The sequence below is a fragment of the Pundamilia nyererei genome, unplaced genomic scaffold (assembly GCF_000239375.1).
Source record: "Pundamilia nyererei isolate P.nyererei 1_Seehausen unplaced genomic scaffold, PunNye1.0 scaffold00302, whole genome shotgun sequence".
In the NCBI taxonomy this organism is placed as follows: Eukaryota; Metazoa; Chordata; class Actinopteri; order Cichliformes; family Cichlidae; genus Pundamilia; species Pundamilia nyererei.
The window spans coordinates 394,022-415,924 of record NW_005187703.1 but is presented as its reverse complement, the minus strand read 5'-3'; the positions used below and the strand labels follow the sequence as shown (position 1 = coordinate 415,924).

The following is a 21,903-nucleotide window of genomic DNA, read 5'->3' as shown; positions in this document are numbered from 1 at the left end:
AAAGATAAAATACTTTCAGACTTTTGCAGATATAGATTTTCGGTTTGATGTCCTACAATTGCATCTCTTCCATAACATCCTGCTGCACCTCCAACTTCCTCGAAACAGCATGACAACAAAAAGGATGTAAATCCATCCCTAGTGACTTTCCCAGTTCTCATAGTGAATTACTGAGACACATCATCTCAAACTGGAAAAGTATTTCACATCTCAGCAACGAATGCCTCCGGTTGTAACTGATAAGTGCTTCTGTTTACATCGCGTCAGTGAAACAGTCAGCCAGGGTTAGGAAGTGTGTTTACTGCTGTTTTGAGAAAGCAGATGTATCTCCATCCCGATCCCTAGCTGACTAGATTTTTGAAAACCATGACATCAGTCTTCCGACTTCAGTCTCACCTCTGACCTCTGAGACTGTCTCCTTCCATACTGGTAGGCAGGGGCTCAAAGACAAAAAGACAAGCAAACATACAATCAAGCATCAGCTCTCACTGCCTGCCTTCCCTCACCACTGTCTGATGATCCTTCCAGTCTTGTAACTGCAATAATGTGCTCAAATCCTCGTCCCAAAATCTTTATTTTCTTACTAAGTTTCCTGTCATACTCACAAGAGCCATTAAACACATTCCTGTAGCCAGTCTGAGAGTTTAAAAAAGGATCCTCACGGTAAATAAAATACCTCAAATCCTTGTCAGCAAAGCAATTACAATGAAAATACTTTGAAAGATCCTGCAGTGATTCCAGATCCCAACACACTTGGTGGAATTCCACTAAAGTAAAAAGTCATATATCTGCAGATGTAATCAGTTTAAAACCTGCATTCAGTTATAATTTTACAGTGACAATGTGAATTTGACTGTGACGTTTTGAGGCCCTCCTCACCCTGATAGGACAGTAGAGTCATGGCACTGATGTTTGAGACCTCAGTAGTTTTTCTTAATGTGTAAAAACTTAAATATTTTAAATGTAATTTAAATGTAAGTGAATGGGTAACTATACACTGATATCCTCCCTGCTGCTGGAACATCTGTGTTTGCAGACACACACACACACCTGACTTTGTTGGCTGCTGTTTGGTTGCGAGGACTGAAAGTTGAACCATGTGGTTTTCCAACATTATTCTAAACTATTTATGAAGTTTATTCACTCAAACACACTGTTTCCATGTGGTTTCCAGTTCAGAGTTTCAATAAAATCACAGTCAGAATTCAGTGTTTTGTTTCTAAATTCGATGGATTTGACAGATAGTTTTGCTTCTTTAAATTCTGCCAGGTTTCCTTTGTTTGGCAAATAGCATGAATACAAACACTTCTTTCTGACCTCTTTTACAACCTCGTCAACATCAAAAATAAATGTCATGATCTGCTCTCTGAGAGCACGCTGTAATAAGAAAGTCCTGTGTAACCACGTCTACACACAGTCCTCCACTCAAACGTGGCGTCATTAGATGAAGGTGTAATGTTGCTGATTGTGTGTGATTTTAGGTGTGTACGGATCACAGACACAGGCCTGGGATACCTGTCTACCATGTCATCATTAAGAAGTCTCTATCTGCGCTGGTGCTGTCAGGTAACAAAAACATGACATTTATTGGAAGTGTAATTTAAAAAAATAAAAAACAAGGCAGCGTTAAAGATACAGCATCTGTACATGCTGCAGTGCAGCTATAGGAACAGACTGTAGCTGACAGCATACGGCTCGCTCTTATTTTTAATGTAAACCCTGCAGCTTCTGTTGCTTTAACAGTAATAGGATCTTACTTCTAACATATTATATCCAGGCTAAGCAGTTCTGGAATTTTGAATGTCATTTGTCGTTGTTGCAGGTGCAAGATTTTGGACTGCAGCATTTATTTGGCATGAGAAGTCTTCGCCTACTGTCTCTTGCAGGTATGATCATCTTGATCCATCTTTCCCCAAATAAAGTCCTTTATAATGTGGGTCTGTTGTATCTGAGTTAGTGACATGCTTTCAGCGTACAACCCTGTTTGTAATGTAATATATGGAAATAAAAACAGAAGGCACTGATTTCCAAATAAAAAAGGATTAACCATGGCAACACTGCAGGCCTCCAGATTCCTTTATGGTTTCATCTGGTGACATTTCAAACACACCTGCTCTTCATCAGACAAGAAACATCGAGCAGCTCCATCTGAAATCGTGTGTGGGCAGTGGATGGTAAATGCACAGGTGCTTATACAGCACTTTTCTGCTCTCCCAGAACAACAGTTAGCTATTCTGTGATGGAGAGTTTATCAAAGAGTATTTAGACACTGAAATGGGTCAAAATGCATGATGTCTCATTATTATGCTAATTTCCTGCTGATCTCACACAGGCTGGCCAGGGGCAGCCAATAGGATTGGATGTGGCCGGCCGGCTGAACAACGACTGTGCCAGTCCAAAGTGTCTGAATGTGTCAAGTGTTTTGACTGACACTGTAATATTAAAAAAGGTGCAGAATCACACAGCTAGTTAAGTTGAGTGCAATACTCGGTTTTGTTTGCTACAGAGTCTTCTGAAATGAAATATATGCAGGGGTCACATATTTCAAGAACTTAGTTGCAAAGAAGTCGTGAAGTTTGTCATCTGCAGCACACAGACATGAAAGCATCTGTATGTTAGCGGCACTCTTGCAGGAGTAACTGGTGTACAGCTGTTCCACTCTTCTAGACTAAGAATCCAAATGCCCTCTCTGGGAGTTACAGTCCCTGGGAGTCCTGTTACCACTTAATAAAAACGGAGATCTAAAGGACTAGCTTCAATATTATAATATTCAATGGTTGAGTTATAATATTATAACTCAACCAACCTCGATGTGTTAAGCATCTGTCGTTTATTATTCCACCAGAATGTAGCTGCCATCACCAGTGTGTGAATGTGTGTGTGAATGGGTGGTGACTGGTTGTGTAAAGCGCTTTGGGGTCCTTAGGGACTAGTAAAGCTATACAAATACAGGCCATTTACCATTTACCAGAATAACCAAAGGACTAAATGAGGAAATATCCTTTAACAGAATAGGAGTGTGCAGCCAGTGCACATGTGCAGTGTGCTCCTCTGCTCTTTTGTCTGTATGTTGTTCCTGATTCCACATTTTGAGCATCTGTATGATTATGTGATCGTAAATGTAGGCTGTGTGCTGTCGCTGTGACATAACAAGCCATTAGAAAATATCATCATTTTCACTACTGACAGGCTTTTTATGGAATAAATATTAATCACCGGAGAGAAGCGATCAGTGCTTTTCTTTAGCAAGCCCACAGCTGAAGTGTTCTTCTGCTTTGTTCTCCTAGGCTGCCCCCTGCTGACCACCACTGGTCTGTCAGGCCTCATCCAGCTACACGAGCTGGAAGAGCTGGAGTTGACTAACTGCCCCGGAGCAACTGCTGAGCTCTTCAAATACTACTCGCAGCACTTGCCTCACTGCATGGTCATCGAATAAGGCCCATGACCGACAGACCACCATACTTCCTGTTTTTCTCACTCTTATACTAAATGCTAACTGCTCCTCTTGTAACACTGTTGCTCATTACCTGACCCTACACCCAGCCCGTCTTCCTCCACACCACTCCATTGAGTAGACTGACCCACAGCTGGACAGAGAGGAAGGAACTCAGACGATGGTACGTGCCAGACCGGGACGATAATGGGATGGTATCTGAGGAGATGCTGGAGCAAAGAGTTTGATGTAACATCTCGTCTCAGAGCAAGTTTTTCTCCTGGCTGTTGTCTACAGAGAAGACGGCATCTTCAAAGACTCTGATAGTGTTGACTTAATGGATACTGAAGCGAGTGACGGGCAGATGCAACACGGGAAATAAGAGAAATGGAAAGATTGATGTGTTTTAGCTGTTGGAACTTACATACGCGGTCACACGCCGTAAACATCCTGTATATGGTGACAGCAGTGAGTGTAAGTCCTCAACACCACGAGGACTGACATCTCAGACTGAACCCATCAGTTGGTGTAATATAAACGCTTTATTCGTTCTTTTTCTCAGAAGTATTTGGCGCTTCAGTTTTCTTTGTTTCGGGAAAGCCATATGTCATCGCACCATACACCACATGCCAGCTGGAAAAAACAAGACCAGTTCAGTCAGTGACGACAGGGATGGGAACATCTCTCTTTTTCTCCTTTGTGTGTGTCAAGTGTTCGTTGTGGACTTGGAGCGACCCATCATTTCGGAATAAAGTCACCACTCCTGAAAACTAAAGTAATAAGAAACCACAAACAAACAGTCACATCTGTTCACGTTTGGTTTGGTTTTGTGCTCCTTTCTACAGTTTTTGCACACAGGTGTAGTTTACAGGCCTGGAGGAGACACGCTGAGAGAGTCTGTTGACGATATGATGCTCGTGTCTGAAATGGTGAATAGAAGTGAATTACAAGTTCAGTAAAGGGGTTTGACTTCCTGAACTTTGAGTGTCACGTTTAGTGTCTGAATTTGAAATTGAGCTCACTGAAGCGACTTATTTATTGTGTGCAGTTTGCTAAAGCCAGGTTGCTTTCAGGCAGTGAATGCAGGTGGGTTGCTGTTGGTGTTCAAATCAGAGAAACTATTCAAAACTACTTTAAACTATTAGAACAATGTCCAGTAGAAACAAAGTCTCATTGGTGAGAAATGTTGCCACTAAGCCACAGTCAGAGAAATCATTTGCTGTAAAAACAAACAGCATGAATGAGCTTTCACATTTTCAGTCCAATCTGGGCTCTAAGCTGCCTTCTTCTGGCCACTGGTTGTGTTTGTAAAATGACACTGGTAACCATGACATCAGTAACTGGGAGTCCCGCGGGTCCCCTCCTAAAGACAGGAGCAGCAGCAGACAGGTGTAGGTATGCCGACCCTAACCAAACCCCGCTGACCCAGTCGACATCAGCTGTAAACTGTAACGTGAGCAGCATAACACTGACCAGGGCTGTGGACTGCTGAAGCGATAACTACTACAGTGTTTGATTCTACAGTACATACAGTAGGTAATAAAAGACAAAAGCTCCCCGTAAGCCAAAGAATCCGAGAGTCGTTTTCCACCCTGACAGAGAGCCTCCATCCTGCCTCGCTGGTTGAAGAGACGTATCAGCGTCAGCCACCGTTTGCTTGTGACAAATGTTGCTTAAATGTGGCTGCTTGTTTCTAAGTGACGACGGTGAAACGGACCGACTGTACGAACAATGTAGAGCATGCATGTTTTTAGTTGCCTTTTTGTTACAGATCGGTTCCTTTTAGATGTTCTTCAGCATTTCTTCATTGGACATGAATACATTTATTTATTCATGTATTTATTTATTTATTTAAATCAGTTTGTGTCTGATGTAATTTATTTATTGAAGAGATATTCTTAAATCAATTTCGTGTTTGTTTGAGAACTTGCTTTTAATCTGGACTTATTTCATTTATTGCTGTCACTGCTGCGATGATTATTATAACCACCATGAACCACTGACATCAGTGAAGTGTCCGAATACACAGAAGCATCTTATTGTCATCTGTTCACTTCTGCTGACTGTGTTCCCCTTTCTTAAAAGTAAGGGAGCAGAAATTGGCAATTTTCTAACTATTTGTGATTGTCCTGAATATGGCAACAAAATTTATACACACACACGCACATATAGTATATATATATATATATACTATATGTGCGCATGTGTGTGCGCTTGTTGAAGATTGAATGGAAGATTATTAACACAATACTGGATTTGATTGATGTAAATAAGATCGGAGCATGATCCAGCACGCTTGTTCTAACATACCACTTTTATTAGTTTAGAGAGAGACTTTTAAAAACACTTTACGGTGGCATGATAAACGGATGGTTTTCTTATTAGTCTGACTCGCTGCTTAAGTGAGAATCTATTTTTATACATCACCACACTCACTTCCAAGTCCTGATTACCGTGCCCTTTGCAGGTATTTGCAGATTAACTCAGCATTTATTCATTTATTCAAATTTCACTCAGAGTTTACGTCAGGACATGAACCAAAAAGGACAGTGTAGTCATGTTCTTATACGTGTCATTGAAGTCAGTTTTTAATGAGTAATGCACAACGTGTGATAGACATCGCTCAGCTGTCACACTGTGTTGTGCACCATGCTCCTGCCTCGACTCCTGATCAGCTGTGTTTGTGCTCTGTCAGTATTTTTGCTTTGGATGAGCTTCCAACAGCTTCACATACATGTTTACGTAGGAGCGCTGGGATGCACAGCTGCATCCTCACGACAAACAACAGCAACAAACTCAACCCCATCATCTGCCCTTATTTTGAGTCCTTTCTACTACAGTATTGTGTCTACATCTGAGGAGCGCAGCTTTACAAAAGCAGCCAAATAAATCGTTTACTGAATATGACACGCAGACACACACAGTGTGTGCTGATTCCTTATCTGACCATACAATGACTGAGAGGACGTGCAGGCCTGAGAGCTTCTTGTGTCGTACTTGTACCTGCTGAGGTTTGAAAAAGATCTTTCCTTCTGAACAACAAAGTGGTTTGGATTCATGAAAACATGAAACGAGCTGATGTGTGTATATTTAGTGACAAAATCCATTTTGTAATACTAGTTAAATAAACATGTACTGCTCTAAACTACAGGTTGAACTATGTAACAACAGCTTGTGTCCAAATAATCTGAGTTAAATCACTTCCTGTGCACGTGTTCTGAAGCTCCCATCATCCTGTTCACTTCTTTTCACGTGACACACATGAGCTGAAGTCTAGCCATCCCTTATAACATATTCATGTAAGGAGCTTGGAAAGAAAGTGACTGGACTGTTTCTGTTTCTTGAAGATGTTCCAGCTCTTATCCAAGGTCTGAGACCAGCTGGTGGAGAGTCCCAGATTTTAAGCCAGTGGGACGTGTTCCTTACTATGGTCGGTGAGCCAGTATTGGATCTTCCTTTTTTTGTTTTTTTGAAGTGCAGTAGAACTGGATGCTTCAGACAAAAACTGCTTCATCCCAAGGACACAAATGCTGACACAAACTAAACAGCGTAGTGTAAGCTGTGCAGAGCAGCAGGGAGTGCTCCGAGCACACACAGCCACTCTATAAACACACGGCACAACACAGAAGAGCCACCTCCACAGGACTCTGCTATGAGTCTGCATCTAAAGGTCAAAGGTCACTCTTTGAACACCACTGTGAGACACCAGCTGTCTGCCACACGACATGTGATATATTCACTATGTGACAAACCTCTGCTGATTCATTTTGCACCTCGGCTCATGCGATGAGGCACATAATCAATAGTGGGTCAATGACCCTCTTACTCCCACTAAGGCTCACATACCTGGGACTGTCCACCAGTTGGTCTCAGAACTGAGAAATCTTTTTGAATGAAACGTCTTCAAGAGATTTAAAGAAGTCCAGTCGCTCGTTAGATTACCATGTCCTGGATGACTGAGAACCTACACACACACTTATAACATACATGTGGCCCTCGAGCTGTCTGCCACAATATTTTACCAGAGAGAAGAACGACAAAGACAAGGCCGTGCAAAGGACCCCCCCAGAATAGCTAAGAAATGCTCCGACGTCCTGCCCCCACGCTGAGTTAAGGGCTGCTTTTTCACGTCAGTCTCATTTCCCTTGTCTGTACTTTGTGACACAGAGAGGTACGACTTCATAATGTGCTGATCCAAACGAGGCAAACGGTTCAATCACAGTTGTACATTGTGTAAAGTGTTGAGAACAAAATGATGTAACTATGATGGAAACCAAAATCCAACATAACCCTTAGACGACAGGATTCAAACCTGCACCATGCGATGATACTGAAACACTTTTATGAGTAAAACAATAAATTAATTAAAACTTTGTTGCACATCTTTCTTTTGGATTTTCTAAAGCGTAGGTTCAGAGTATGACACAATGTAAAATGTGTTGACATTTTAGGAGGAAAGTCAGATTTTAAGAATAGCACTGATATCGTGTCATCTTTCCAACCAAACCTTTCAATCTTGAAAGCACGCTGCAAAGACTGGAGGGAGGAAGGAGCAGCTGGTCTGTGGAGATGAAAGTATTTCTCTGTTTTCAATGCATCAAGTGTTTCACTGACTGCAATCAAACATCACATATACAAGTAAAACGTGGATTGCAAATACATTATTATTTACATTAGCTGGTTTTGATGGCAGCCTGGAGAAATCGTCTCTTTTTGCACAACAAAAAGGTTCATTTGCACATGGAGCCGAGCCCGATGGACAGGATGAGATGCTGACCTGGATCTTCTGCATGGCTGCAGTTGGAGGTGAGCTCACAAGCGTGTGTGTGTGTGTGTGTGTGTGTGTGTGTGTGTGTGTGTTGTAAAATGCAGCAGGTTTTAAAAGAAAGACACGAGTGACTGGTTTCTACTACTGACTGAGACTGTTAACCAAATGGTAAATGGCCTGTATTTATATAGCGCCTTACTGGTCCCTAAGGACCCCAAAGCGCTTTACATATCCAGTCATCCACCCATTCACGCACACATTCACACACTGGTGAACCAAGGCTAACATGTTTAACATAACAATGGAAACACGTGAGACTAAAGGGAAAAACTGAGTAAAGCTAAATGTGAGAGAACCAGCATCAGACAGATCTGAGACCCCAGCTCACATTTTGCTTTGAGGGAATACCAGAACCTTCCACTGGACTTAGGCTACGTTAGCTTAGCTTCGTCAGGCTGTCGTGGCATTTTTTGGTTGAACTGATCTGTTGTTGCTCTTGTGAATACTTTGTCTGGAATGAAGTTTATTTTTAGGTACAAGTAACATTGCTTCCACTGATTGTTCATACTTTGTCGATTCTCTGCAGCTTTAAAGATGCTCTAACATCGTCTGTCAGCACTGCTAATATTAGCCTCTGCAAACTAATCTCACACCATGACATTTAAAACGCACCCATCACTGCCTCACGCATAGCATTTGTGTGTCCTGGTTCAAGCTGGTCTATGAGACAATACTCAGCCTTCTGCCCTTTAGCAGACAACATTCCAGATTTGTCTGAAATAATACAGTGTGTTTGTGTTTGTACCGGTCTGTTGTGGTGAAGAGAGAGCTGAGTGTAAAAGCGAAGCTCTCAATTTACCGGTCAATCTACGTCCCTACCCTCACCTATGGTCACGAGCTGTGGGTAGTGACCGAAAGAACGAGATCGCGGATACAAGCAGCAGAAATGAGCTTCCTCTGAAGGGTGGCTGGCCTCTCCCTTAGAGATAGGGTGAGAAGTTTGGCCATCCGGGAGGGGCTCAGAGTAGAGCAGCTGCTGCTCCACATCGAAAGGAGCCAGCTGAGGTGGTTCGGGCATCTGGAGGAGGTGGCTGGCGAGCGGGAGGTCTGGGATTCTCTGCTTGGGCTGCTGCCCCCGCGACCCGGTCCCAGATAAGCGGAAGAAGATGGATGGATGGATGTGCTCACATCAGTTAAAATTTAGCTCTGAAAGGACAAGTTCATCCTCTGGTGGCTCAAAGCCTGTTTGAGGCCTGATGAAGTGAAATGACCACAAAAATGTATTTTTAGATGATGTGTCAGAATTCAGTGGCTATTACAGAGGAACAGCTGTAGTTTTCATATTTATGAGGATTTGATGCTGAGGTGTTAGGCTAGCTGCTATACAGGATTTGCATACCGTGATCACTAGTTACTTTTGATAAGATTGGGACTGGAGAAGAGTCTGAGATTCAGCAGTTCATACACAGTCCAACTGTTTCAACTAAGATGTTTTTAGGGCATCCAAGTCCCAACTGAAACCCCAGCACCTCTCAATACAAACCTAGTTTTAGGGGAATGAATCCCCAGTGGCTAAAGGTGCTCCTTTGGGTTGAGATCTGATGACTGGATGCCATGTGAGTACAGTGAACAGTGCCAGGTTCAACAAACCAGTGTGAGAGGACCTGTGTGACACGGTGTGCTACCCTACCATCCAGCGATGTCACACTGTGGTCATAACCATTAGCTGCGCTTTCTGGCCTCAGACTGCTCAAAGCATATTCAAATGAACAGTGTGATATTACTAGCAGGAGAACAGTCAGTGCACACGTACACATCAGCAATTAGGAGTTTAGGATTTATTAAACAGCACAAAAGTCTTGATATTTTCACATGTACACAAAATCATAAATAGCCCCAAAGTTCCTCCCACCTTGCATCAATGGGATCCCAGTCATTATTCCATCACAATAAGCCAGATTATATAAGCCATATATTTATAAACCATTTACATTTGAACTGAGCAATCTACAGTATTAAGACACAGATGTTAGACATTCGCTCTGTAGAGTCAAAACCAAAAGTAGCTTCTTCATTAATCCTGATTACCGCAGATAGAAAAGGAACCCTACTTATCCTAATGTGCTATTTACATCTTCTAAAAACAGCTCTTTGAAGTCTAGAGCGTGTCTGACAAACCAAAATTAAAAACTTAACCTTGGCTAACAAAATGCTTCTCACAGATCGCTTGGTAACTATGTTTCGACAAACGTGTAGCCTCAGATGATAAAACCATGAACTGGTGGGTGATCGGCCCGTTTTGGTTTCTTCATGTCATACTGGATAAGATACAGTAGACCAACCTGGTGGTGCAGACGCACGTTTTCAAAAGCCATTTGGTTTCAATGTTCAATCTGAAAATAAAAATGACCCTCGCATGTTTGTAGGCCTGCCGCAGCACTTCCTGAACATATGGGACAGAATAAACTTGGACTAACGACTTCAAACACGACGCCGCCGACACCCTAAAGTATCAGAATAATCCCCTTGGTTGACCGGTGCCCGTGCCCTGTCAGTCTGAGAAGATATGTCGCATCTTTGAGTTTGAAGCAGAGAAGAAGAAAACCTCACTACTGTGTCACATTTGTACTTGCATACGCTGTCTTACTGATAGCAGGTACGTTTGATGCTACATAGCAGAGGTCTTCAAGGGTACCAATAAGACTAAAATCACTAAGCCCTGTGAGGACACCAGTGAGCTGGCTTCATATCATGTTGGGAACTCAAAGCTTGGCCCACGGGGCCTGTGATGGATTCATACAGTGTTGGGCCGTGTTGTTCCCTCACCATCTCACTAATTGTCTTTATCTGGGTGGCTGGAGCCTGTCAGGGCCAACACACACAGCCAATGCTGCAATCACAAAGATCTGAGTCCAAACATTAAATACATGAAACACTCAGTAACATATTGTAGATAAACTACTATAACTGAGACCTCCAACATCTCTTTGGGATTTCATTTTAATGATCATCTGTCACAAGCTGGGCCACAAACCTCACTGATCAGTTGTGTTGTGCCAGCCTGTGATGACCTTTACAGTCAAACCTCCGCCCACTTTGTTTGCTCGTAATTTTATTGAGGCCAGCCGACCAAATCAATATCAAGCATTGAGACTCAGACTGAGTGAACAGTCATGTAACAAATAGTGTCTAAAACGACCTGTGTGCTGGTCTGCTTTGACTAAAGTCTACAGGGCCTACAGTTTAAGTGTCACTCTGGCCTTAGCTTGGCTCTAACGCTAGCGCCTAACAACGATTCAACACTGAGCTGTCAGCTCAAACGGGATCGATCTAGGTTCATATATTTAAAGAGGAAAAACACAAAGTTTTCCAAGAGAAAGGCCGAAGCGTTTCAAAAGTGGAAATCTCAAACCATGAGGAGAAACATCTGCATTTTAAGGCCTCGGCACATCTGCAGCTTTGTCCTCCACTTGTTTCAAACAAAATCACACTAATGGAAAAGCCTAAATTCTGTGGTTACACACGGGAAGAAGCCAACTGCACAAAGAAGACCTTAAAAGAGGCATAAATAAATACGTGTATTATCGAAGGACCCGAGGGGTTACAATATTAAGGCAATGCAGTGGCATGTTCTGTTGCTTACTCTCATGGATTTCTGGAGCAGAGCTCACACAGATAATTAAACAAAAGGGGGAAAACTCAAATATGTTAGGGTTCTGATTCCACATGGCAATTTGTTTAGCTTCACAGTAGCGCCCAGCATTACTCATACTGTTTTATAACAACGATGTCAGGAACGAGGCAAAGCGCCCCTCTGACGGCAAACTGCAGCAGTGCAGTAGTTCAGCCTCGTTCCTGGCACTCTTACAGCATAAAATTCCCACAGTACAGTCAGTGCAATGCTTAATGTTGCCTCTAAAACACGGAATTACAGTCCCGGAATTGCGGGCAGGTAACGCGGCTGGCACTGGGGTGAAAAATAAAATAAAAGTTTCAAATTAAAAACAAAAAACCTTTAATGACAAAGGGAGAAAAGGAGGGATCAAAGACTGTGTGGTCCACAGGCCAGGCCACACCTCGCTCTAGTGAATGTAGGCTCTGTAAACTGCTGAAATGTCATTGTCCGACTGGTCCAGTGCCTTGGCCCGCTTATAAACCTGCAAAACAGAAAACAACGGCTGGACAACGGAGACAAAACGTTTCTGCTGCCCCAAGGCTCATATGTTAGAGGACAAGCAACATGAGCAGGAAACACTTCATTTCTGAGAAGAAAAGTTTTACCACAAAGAATTACAGAAATTTAGAGGAGAAAGCTGTGAGAGCTGTACCTCGTTGGCAGCTGCAGCCATCGGGGTTGGATGGTTGGCCATGTCGCCCATGGAGATGGCTAGCCTTAGGTCCTTCTGAATGTGTTTCAAATAGTAGTCTGGTTTAAAGTTGCCCTGTAAAATATCTGGAAGGGGCAGGAAGACGGTCATTACAGGCTAGGTTACAGTAGGACCTCCTGATATTCATGGGACTTGTTTTTGTCCCAGTTAAGACTAAAAAAGAAGAAGAAAAAATAAGCTGCAGGCTCAATTTGGCACGTTCCCCAGTTCAACCACGGATCTTTGACTGTTAGGCGAAGCCACTACACTATGACAACTAGGGCTGCCACAAACGGTTATTTTGATAGTCGACTAATCAGATCATCATCCATTGGACGTAAAACTACAGCTTATTGCACCAGCAGCATCTGCTCTTATATAACTATCATTAGCTTACAGCTTTAAGTGTTTAAGGTGCTAACTAAAGATAAAGACAAGATGGTAGTTTATTGAATTTAAATGAAATCTGCAGATTGTTTCGGTGAAGTTTAATAAACTCCTTGCTATCTAAAATATAACAGGACACCGGAGTAAATTCTCCAGCATCTCACACTTCTGATGATCAGCTGTCTGCTTGATGTTTATTCAGCTGTGTAAAAACTATAACTTTAATCTCAGCCAAACCGATTTACTCAGGAACAAATAAAATACTAAAAAAAGTCAAACAATAACATTAAGTTATCTAAGTGACTCATATATCATGTTTAACCTGAGTAGTGAAAGACGGCGGTGGGTTTGAAAACGATTTGCCGGGAGTCCGGTGTTCTCACGGCTCTAGTTAGCCTAGCCCCCGGCTAGCTATCGAGCTAGTGGGTAACAGACGTCTCCGAAAACGTCGGAGCGCTTTTGAAAATATGTGGTGTCCTGATAAACTGAGCAGATATTTGAGGTTCACACAGCTACATTCTGAAAATATGTTAAACGTTTATTTTGTGACCCAGAAAGAATAATAAGAGTAATATTAAAACTAACAGCTGCCGCCATTGTTGGAAACTGAGCTGGGCTGCGCTATGAATTCTGGGATAGGTTGGGCCACGAAGTATACACCAGACCCATCTTTCAAATCTGGGGACATGAAGGGCTCATTTGTTGGAGTCTTCAAATTTGGACAGTCTTCGTCATGTCGCTGTAACGTAATCAGCCTACTAATGCGGGCACAGGAGGATGCAGTTCCTGAATTTGGACACAGCTACGATACCGGACACAGCTGCTTCTTCTTCTTCGGGGTTTAACGGCAGCTGGCATCCTTGTACATGCAGTGCTGCCATCTTCTGTTTCAGTCCGTTATTACACTCTTAAATCCTGCTACTTTTTCCTGCGTCTTTTGGGATCTTACAAAGCTTCAAACGATGCGTCGACTATTAAATCAGTCGTCGACGAGTTTGATAGTCGACGTAATCGTGACTAGTCGACTAATCGTGGCAGCCCTGATGACAACAAATCAAAGTGAGCAGTGACGTCACACTCTATGGTGACTTACTCTGGCATTTCTGGTCCACAAAGGTGCTAGCCATCTGACCCTGGCACAGGATGTCCAGGAAGGTCTGCTGTGATTGGCCCGTGGCCTGTGCCAATGTTAGCCCCTCTGCAATAGTGGCCATGAAGCTGCCTTGAACCATGTTGAGGATTAGCATCATCCTTGCAGCATTCCCTGCCTCACCTTAAAAAACAAACAAACAAAAACACACACACACACACACAGTTGTAATCTGGCCCAAATCCTCTGTGCCATCAGTCTGCACTGGCTACAATGATTCACTACAATTTTTATTTACATAGCACCAAATCACAACAAGGTGCTAAAGGAAGGAAGGAAGAAACCTCCCACAGAAGCAGGCTGAGGGAGGGGCGATGGGTTGGGGTGAGGGCAGAGAGACACTGAGGAAGACAGCCACAGATTAATAACAAAGGCGCAGTTCTCATGTTTTCATCTTGTCGATATGGGCTGGTGCAGACTGATAGACAAAGGCACACAAATAACTCAAGTTCCTTTTGCTGCATGTCTAAAGCCCAACACTTCATCCGTCTTCTGCGTGGACCCTGCTGAGTGTACCGGACGCCGATCTTTCCGTACCCAGAAAAAACGAGGTCTTGCCCATGGCCTGGAAGCAGCTGCTGCAGTCCTCATAGACCGTCCTGTCGCCAGCTGCCAGGATGACCAACATCCCGTCGTTGGACAGCTGCTGGCTTCCTGCCACCGGAGCTTCCAGGAAGCGGCCGCCGCGTGACGTGATCACCTGACATTCAAATACTGAATAAGAATTCATTGATACACTCAGCTGCTCCTACTGTAGGTATTTCTAACGAAGGCAGCATGAGACAGTTTTAAAATCATTTTATTTACTGGATCATGCTGGTGTTTACCTGTGAGAGCTCTGTGATGGTCTCTGGATCGACTGTAGACATCTCTACGTAGCATTTGCCCGGTCTGATTCCTTGTAGCACTCCACTGGGTCCCAACACCAACTTCATAAAAGACAGAAATGTGAATATAGAGCTATGTGATTGATCTGCATTAGTGTCTTTGCCTCACACGATAACTGTTGGTGTGATTCAGAGTTAAATATCAACGACCTGTTCAATGAACAACTTTGTCACATCCATCAAAGAGCCGCGTTCACACCCATGTTCCTTACAGTGAAACACCAGCTGGCGCCAGTGACTCAAAAAGTCAGAGCACCTTTCTGTTCATTTATAGCCCCGCCCACTTCACCCTTGACAATCCCCACCCACTCAGTCTCTGTGCACTTGATGAATGCATGAAATCATGGATCCATTTGATTTTTCTTCACGTTTATTCTGTCGTTAGCTTGTTATTTGCAGACTGGTGTTGAACATGGCATGGTGCAGCGTACTCACGTCTCTGGCAGCCTTAGGGTCAGACACACAGGAGAAGGTGATGTCACACATGGAGGCCACTTCTGCAGGAGTGCGGCCTAACCGTGCCCCCTCCTGGATGAACAGGTCACACTGAAACATAGCAGGGAGGAATCAGCAGCAAGCCACACCCCTTTCAACCAACCACGTTGGGCGCTTTAATACTGCTGAACCTATAATCTGACTGAACGTGATCGTGTTAGAGACAGCAGCCACTGGCTGACCATGAGTGCGTTTACCTTTTCTGCAGTGCGGTTCCACACTGTCACGACATGACCCATTTTCAACAGGTTGGAAACAATGCCGCTACCCATCAGCCCCAGACCCAGGAAGCCTATTCTGAAGAGCAGAAGCCGAGAACATACAGACCAAAGCATGAAAACGAGCCCTGTGATCAATTTAGCAACAGCGTTGTGTAACCCTGTGACGAGGATGTGCCATACCGCTTATCTGTGGGTGTGATGCTGCCGTTGATCGCTGTGCTGTCTGCTGCTTGGATAGATGTTGACCCTGTGACCTGCACAATCAGAGGCAAATCTATAGAAATCACACTCACGGGAACTAAATGAAAAAATAAATCACATGTCCTTTGCCTGGTATGCACCGTGCACACATGCAAGTCTCTGTGCCTGCCAATGAACAATCATTTCAAGCAAATCAAAGCAGCCTACATTATTGCTTTTACCTCTTCAATGATCTTCAGGCGTTTGCTAATGGGCTCCATTGACGAAGCTGGCTGTGGGCGCAGAGGTGACAAAGTAAAAACGATGCAACTTATATTTAAAACGAGTCGTTTTTAACGAGCTGTAATTCATACAACATGTTTTCATTTCACACCAATCGATAATCAGTTAGTGCTAAAGCAGCAAAGTGGACAGACTGAGGAGATAATCTGCATCACATTCCTTACAGAACCGGGAACCATCATACGACATCAAGTAACTGGTACATAACTGACAGTGTCACCAGCTGCCACTACAGCAAGCTTTATAAACACACTTCATCATTTTTAATTCATCTAATTAACTGAATTATTAGAGGACCAACTTAGACATGAAAACATGTGAGTGTAGAAGTGAAGTTTGTGTTGCAGACTAACTGGTGGTTGCTGCAATAAGAAACAATGTGTCAGTGAAACAAATCTTACACCAAATGTTCATCAGGTTTGAAGTGTTGGAGATGTTAAAAACAACTCTTCTCCAGTGGAGATTATGTCCTACTAACATCTTAATGCCAACAACTGTGGAGTCCCAGCGAGTCACCATGGACAGAAGCCCCTGATCCAAAACTGACCTTCAAGCTAAACTCATGTTTGCTGTTGCACAAACTTTAAAGTCCAGATGAGACAAAGATCTAAGGCCTTCAAAATGAAGAACACAGTACCACCTGTCAAACACGGTGGAGGCAGCATCGACACTGGCACACTGCACAGAGTGAATGGAATAAAAAAACCTCAAAATTCTCTGACACGATTGGGTTTTCCAACAGGACAATGATCCCAAACACACCACAAACTGGTTTTGAAAAGCAGCCTAATGTCCTTCCCAAAGGCCCGACCTCAGACCTATTAACACTGGTCCATGCCAAGAAACCAAACCAACCAATTTAACCGAACTCCGGAGTGCTGATGGCTCTAGAGCATGCAACCAAGTGTTGGTGCAGGTGTGCGAATCAGAGAACATTCTAGATAAATGGAAACCATATTCCTGTTTGTTGTTGTAAAAAACATTAGAAACTTAAATGAGCCGTCATTCATGCCTATGCGGAGTATATGGAAACCTCTGACCACATGTTCCTGCTTACCTTTTCAGACTGGCTGAGCAGAAAGTGGTGAAAATGTGGATCATCCTTCACAGGCTACAACACAGAGTGCAGTGGATGAGTGTTCATACAGACGTGCAGTGATCTGACAGGTTACAGTGTTAGAGCCACTCAATCATGTTCTAAAGCTCCTGCATTAAAAGCTAATGTTGGCAGCCTGTCTGCACTCTACAGTGCTTTAAAAGAAAACATTCGAGGTAAACATCAACACAGCACATTAAGGCGCGGTGGTGTTTGCATCATGCCATCTTCCCACAGCCACGCCTGTAATGATCTCACCTGCAGCCTCTCACACATGGACATTTTAGAGATACACTCTTGCAGAGCACCAGTTTTATGATTTTAGGAATTTCGGGCTTAATTGGGGAAGCAGCAACGAGTCTAAAGCCACACCTTATTTCCTTCATTTTATCTTAGGAAAATGAGAAGTAGGTGTAACAGCTGTAAACAGACAAGTACAGTATGTAAGTTTGTACTACTCTAATGAGCCTGAAAGAGAATATTTGGTTCAATTCAATTTTATTTATACAGCATTAAATGACAACAACAACCGGCTCATGGTGCGTTATCCTGTAAGGTCGACCCTACAATAACACAGAACGCCAACGATGATGACCCCCTATGAGCAGCACTTTGGCAATAGTGGGAAGGAAAAACTCCCTTTTAACAGGAAGAAACCTCCGGCAGAACCAGGCTCAGGGAGGGGCGGGGCCATCTGCTGTGATTGGTTGGGGAGAGAAGGAAGACAGGATAAAGACATGCTGTGGAAGAGAGACAGAGGTTAATAATAACTAACGATTCAATGCAGAGAGGTCTGTTAATACATAGTGAGTGAGAAAGGTGACTGGAAAGGAAAAACTCAATGCATCATGGGAATCCCCGGCAGCCTATGTCTATTGCAGCATAACTAAGGGAGGATTCAGGGTCACCTGGTCCAGCCCTAACTATATGCTTTAGCAAAAAGGAAAGTTTGAAGCCTAATCTTAAAAGTAGAGATAGTGTCTGTCTCCTGAATCCAAACTGGAAGCTGGTTCCACAGAAGAGGGGCCTGAAAACTGAAGGCTCTGCCTCCCATTCTACTTTTAAATACTCTAGGAACAAGGAGTCGCCGTTGCACAACCGACAGGGTGACAACAAAACCTTATCAGCCAGCCGAGGGGCGAACAGCTCTGAAAAGGCTCCTCAGTAGTAAAATCTAAAGAAATAAAGGGTGGCTCCAGACTTTTGCACAGTGCTGTAATTGTTATTATGGAGGCAGCCGTCAGCGGATCTGTGATGCAAACATACACGTGGCCTTGGTTTTTAAGGTGGCCCTTGGTACGGCTTATTAAAGGGGTAAAAAGAAAACACACGATCTGAAATGAATAGAAATATAAGATTCAGATCTGTAGCAAGTGCTGCATGCTGCATGCATCTAGCTGGCGCTCATAACTTTGGTTAATTACGAGAGGACGATGCAGCTCTTCTGTCTGTGAACGTTAGCATACTGGAGTTACAAAGCAGGACAACGTTAACATGGAAATGTGTGTTCGTTTGTACCACAAAGTGCAGATTGAACTCTGATACTTCTATTAAAATGAGGTGACCCCACAAGTTCACTGTCCTTCTCTATAAAAGTAGAAACCAGTGACGACGCCCCAGTTACAGACTGGTTCACGGCTCCATTTTAGCCAAAAACTGATTGAACGAGCTTTACATGACTAAAGGAACGTGCAGTTATTTCTGCCTAACACGACGGACAAAGAGGAAATGGATGTTTTGCATAGACCGGAAACTAAAACAAGGAAGCGTGATGAAGCAGCCTCAGGAGCCAGCTCTCACTGCACTCACACGAGGGCTTGAACTGCTTCCTGGGACAATAATTAGCTGTAACGTGCAGTAGCAGGCTGACGTTTGGACACCTTCACCCACCCAAATGTTTACTGACAAATAAAAACGGTTACTGTCTGCATTGTTTTGGTGGGTGAGCCGTTTGCATACGTACACATACAAACCAGTCAAAGGGCATTTCATTCAGCGCGGTCACATCCCGTAACCAAGGACCAGCTCGGTCCTCATGACACCTCCGAGGCTGCCTGCTTCCTAACCTGTCAGTGAAGGTCAGGGAGCAGGCAGCCAACTAAACTAAAACTACGGAGGCTTTAAAAACAAAACATCGATTTTCCGTTTCAAATCGGGTTTAGCTTGAATAAAGCCACATCGATTCATTCAATCCTAAATCCATTTTTAAACATAAATGTATTTTGCCAGAAACTCGGGTTAAAGCTCATGAAACTATTTCACCGCCACCAAACAGCTAAAGCAGTAAATGAGAGCAGGAAGACGGATTGTGCAGAAAGATGTAAACACGGAGCGTGGGTGGAGCCCGACAGCACGTGTGCAGACACGTCGCTGCTGAACGCCGACACCTCACAGACTCTGATGCTGCAGGTTTCATCACTCGGACCAAAATTCACTGAACCAGCAGCAAAAGAAGATCAAACTACATGTTTGATCAACATCGTCATTAATTCACTCGGACTTTGGCTGTTTAGCTTCCACCACAATAAGATCTCACTTCCTGCACAGCTCTGTCTCTCTGTGTACTTCAGGAACAGCTTCCAGTCTCAGATCTCTGTTTTCTGCATTATTTGTACAGCAAAACTTCAAAAACGACTCTGGACGAGAAAGCCTCATTTCTGCTGTCAATACTGAAGAAATGTCAACTTTTACAAAACTCTCAGCTGTGTCTCTAATCAAACCTCTGTGACTTCAGCAGCATCAGGTCATGTTCAGATGCTGATTCGTGGTTTTCTTCAGTTTTTGTTCTACTGCAGAATATTTTTAAGGCTGCTGTAAAAAGTCGGGCCAGGAAAATCTGCTTCATGTTTTTCTGTTTTATGCTCACTTACTTTGACACAAAGGCCTCTGCTGTGGTGTCAGTGCTGATAAATGATCTGAATTATAATATTTCTCAGTCAAAACGCCCAGCCCTAATCAAAGCTCCATGTGGCACTGAGCCCTGCACGCAGGCTTGCTGACCATTTCAAGATCACAGCAAACAATCTGAGCAGTCACAGAGAGCACCAAACAAGTCAGAAGGGAAAGGTCTGCAGTTGCTGGTGAATTAAAGCCAAAGATTAAGGTCAGGTAGAAGTCAAGACAAGGCTTGGTGGGAGGGGGCGTTCACCTACGCTGCTTTCCCATTTGAATCCTGAGCCCGGTCCAGCCCCCAGCCTCTCAATAGTGGATGGCTCGGGGTCAGAGTCAGCTAAGTCCTTAAGGAGGAAAAAAGACACATATTCACCTTTAAATCAGTGAGAAATCTGCAGAGGTCAGCATCTGCTGCAGGGGGCGCTGTCTCTATGATGTGCAGGAGACTCGACTGGATTATTTTTACTTTGTTTGTTTAAACCATCACACATTCTTAACAGGAAACAGATGAATTGTGAACAGCAATGGAAGCTGGATGTGGTTCACTTTGACTCACTAGTCCTCCACACTCTGTTTCTGTTGCTACAAAATGTAACTCAGGTGTTGTTTTATAATAATATTGCAGCAAACAGTCCAAGCAGGTTTGATTCTGATATTTTAGACAAGCACTGACAGGAAGGGAACCGTTTTTAACCTTTACAATAAAATACAGTCATCTTCACAGTGGTGTTAGCGTCTGAACTGACCTTCTCAGAGGGGTCCTTTAGGGCACTGAGGTCCTCATCATCCTCATCCAGAATTTTTAGTGGCTTGTTGGGCGTCTTCTTTCCTTTTGAGTCTCCTTTGCCATCTGAGTTCTTTCAAAAACACACACAGTGTCACTGAGCAGCCAAACCGAACGCGTTTATTCACATGTCGTGAGAAAAGTCTCAGTGATGAGACGTGTTTACGTTTATGGAGAGAAATCTGCCTGAAAATAGTAGCAAACAGGGCTGCAGCCGTTCATCCAGTAATTCTGTAAATGAAAAATTCAACTCGATGCTTCGTTTAACACGCGGCTCTCACCACTGTCACCATGGAAACGTGAGTGCACATTTGCCACGACAAACAGACGTGCAGTGGAAACATAGTTGGTAGCAGCAAACCAATACAGAGTGACAACAACGAGCCCACGCAGACCCAACAGCAGCGGTGATGGTGACACTGGGACAGTTCAATGCAAAGAGGCGGAGCCAAAAGAAAATGCGTTTTCCAAAACAGCCGGAAAAAGCTAGCGCGAGTCCTTCATCCCAACAGCTGATCAACAAACTCCGACGTGAGGAAAAGCAACCTCTGTAGCTGCTCCGTGTTTCAGACTCAACGTGAAATAATATCAAATGCTGAGTTCGTTAAATTAGATTCAGATTTTTCACAAGCCAATAAAATGTACCAGTAAAACTCTGAGCCACTGATTTAACACAAGCACACACTGGCTTCTTCACTGCAGCCACCGCGTTAGAGGCTTACACACAAACTCAAACATGAACAACTTTACTAGCACAAAGAACCCATCCATTTATTGTCACTTAAACAAGCAGCTGTTTTTATGTGCATTAAAGCTTTATAAAAATGTAACAGTGCAAATGCAAATTCCTTGCTGAAAGTTTAACCAAAAGGCATTTCCAGTAGACATGTGCTGACATATCCTGAGCATAACCATGTATAATATCCACTGAAGTTAAAAA

General features: G+C 43.4%; 2 protein-coding genes across 6 annotated transcripts in view; one reads left to right on the top strand and one right to left on the bottom strand.

Annotated features, from left to right (window-relative positions):
* fbxl16 (F-box and leucine-rich repeat protein 16) overlaps positions 1-3,800 on the top strand; it is a 21,184-nt gene extending 17,384 nt beyond the window's left edge. Inside the window, exons 5-7 of the mRNA XM_005751176.2 lie at positions 1,482-1,566; positions 1,823-1,886; positions 3,288-3,800. Of these exons, the coding sequence (XP_005751233.1) occupies positions 1,482-1,566; positions 1,823-1,886; positions 3,288-3,436 (298 nt within the window). The 3' untranslated portion in view covers positions 3,437-3,800. The remainder of the gene's footprint in view (positions 1-1,481; positions 1,567-1,822; positions 1,887-3,287) is intronic.
* Positions 3,801-10,024: 6,224 nt separating this feature from the next.
* The window catches only part of glyr1 (glyoxylate reductase 1 homolog (Arabidopsis)), a 19,568-nt gene continuing 7,689 nt past the window's right edge, over positions 10,025-21,903 (bottom strand). For 2 of the 5 annotated variants that reach the window (XM_005751171.1, XM_005751173.1), the window contains exons 5-16: positions 20,926-21,036; positions 20,440-20,523; positions 17,249-17,302; positions 16,131-16,181; positions 15,889-15,962; positions 15,685-15,784; positions 15,428-15,538; positions 14,933-15,034; positions 14,643-14,805; positions 14,049-14,228; positions 12,530-12,654; positions 10,025-12,358 (exon numbers count right to left, since the gene is read on the bottom strand). In XM_005751171.1, the coding sequence (XP_005751228.1) occupies positions 12,284-12,358; positions 12,530-12,654; positions 14,049-14,228; positions 14,643-14,805; positions 14,933-15,034; positions 15,428-15,538; positions 15,685-15,784; positions 15,889-15,962; positions 16,131-16,181; positions 17,249-17,302; positions 20,440-20,523; positions 20,926-21,036 (1,230 nt within the window). In that variant the 3' untranslated portion in view covers positions 10,025-12,283. The remainder of the gene's footprint in view (positions 12,359-12,529; positions 12,655-14,048; positions 14,229-14,642; positions 14,806-14,932; positions 15,035-15,427; positions 15,539-15,684; positions 15,785-15,888; positions 15,963-16,130; positions 16,182-17,248; positions 17,303-20,439; positions 20,524-20,925; positions 21,037-21,903) is intronic. The other 3 variants (XM_005751172.1, XM_005751174.1, XM_005751175.2) reach the window with 3 other exon arrangements.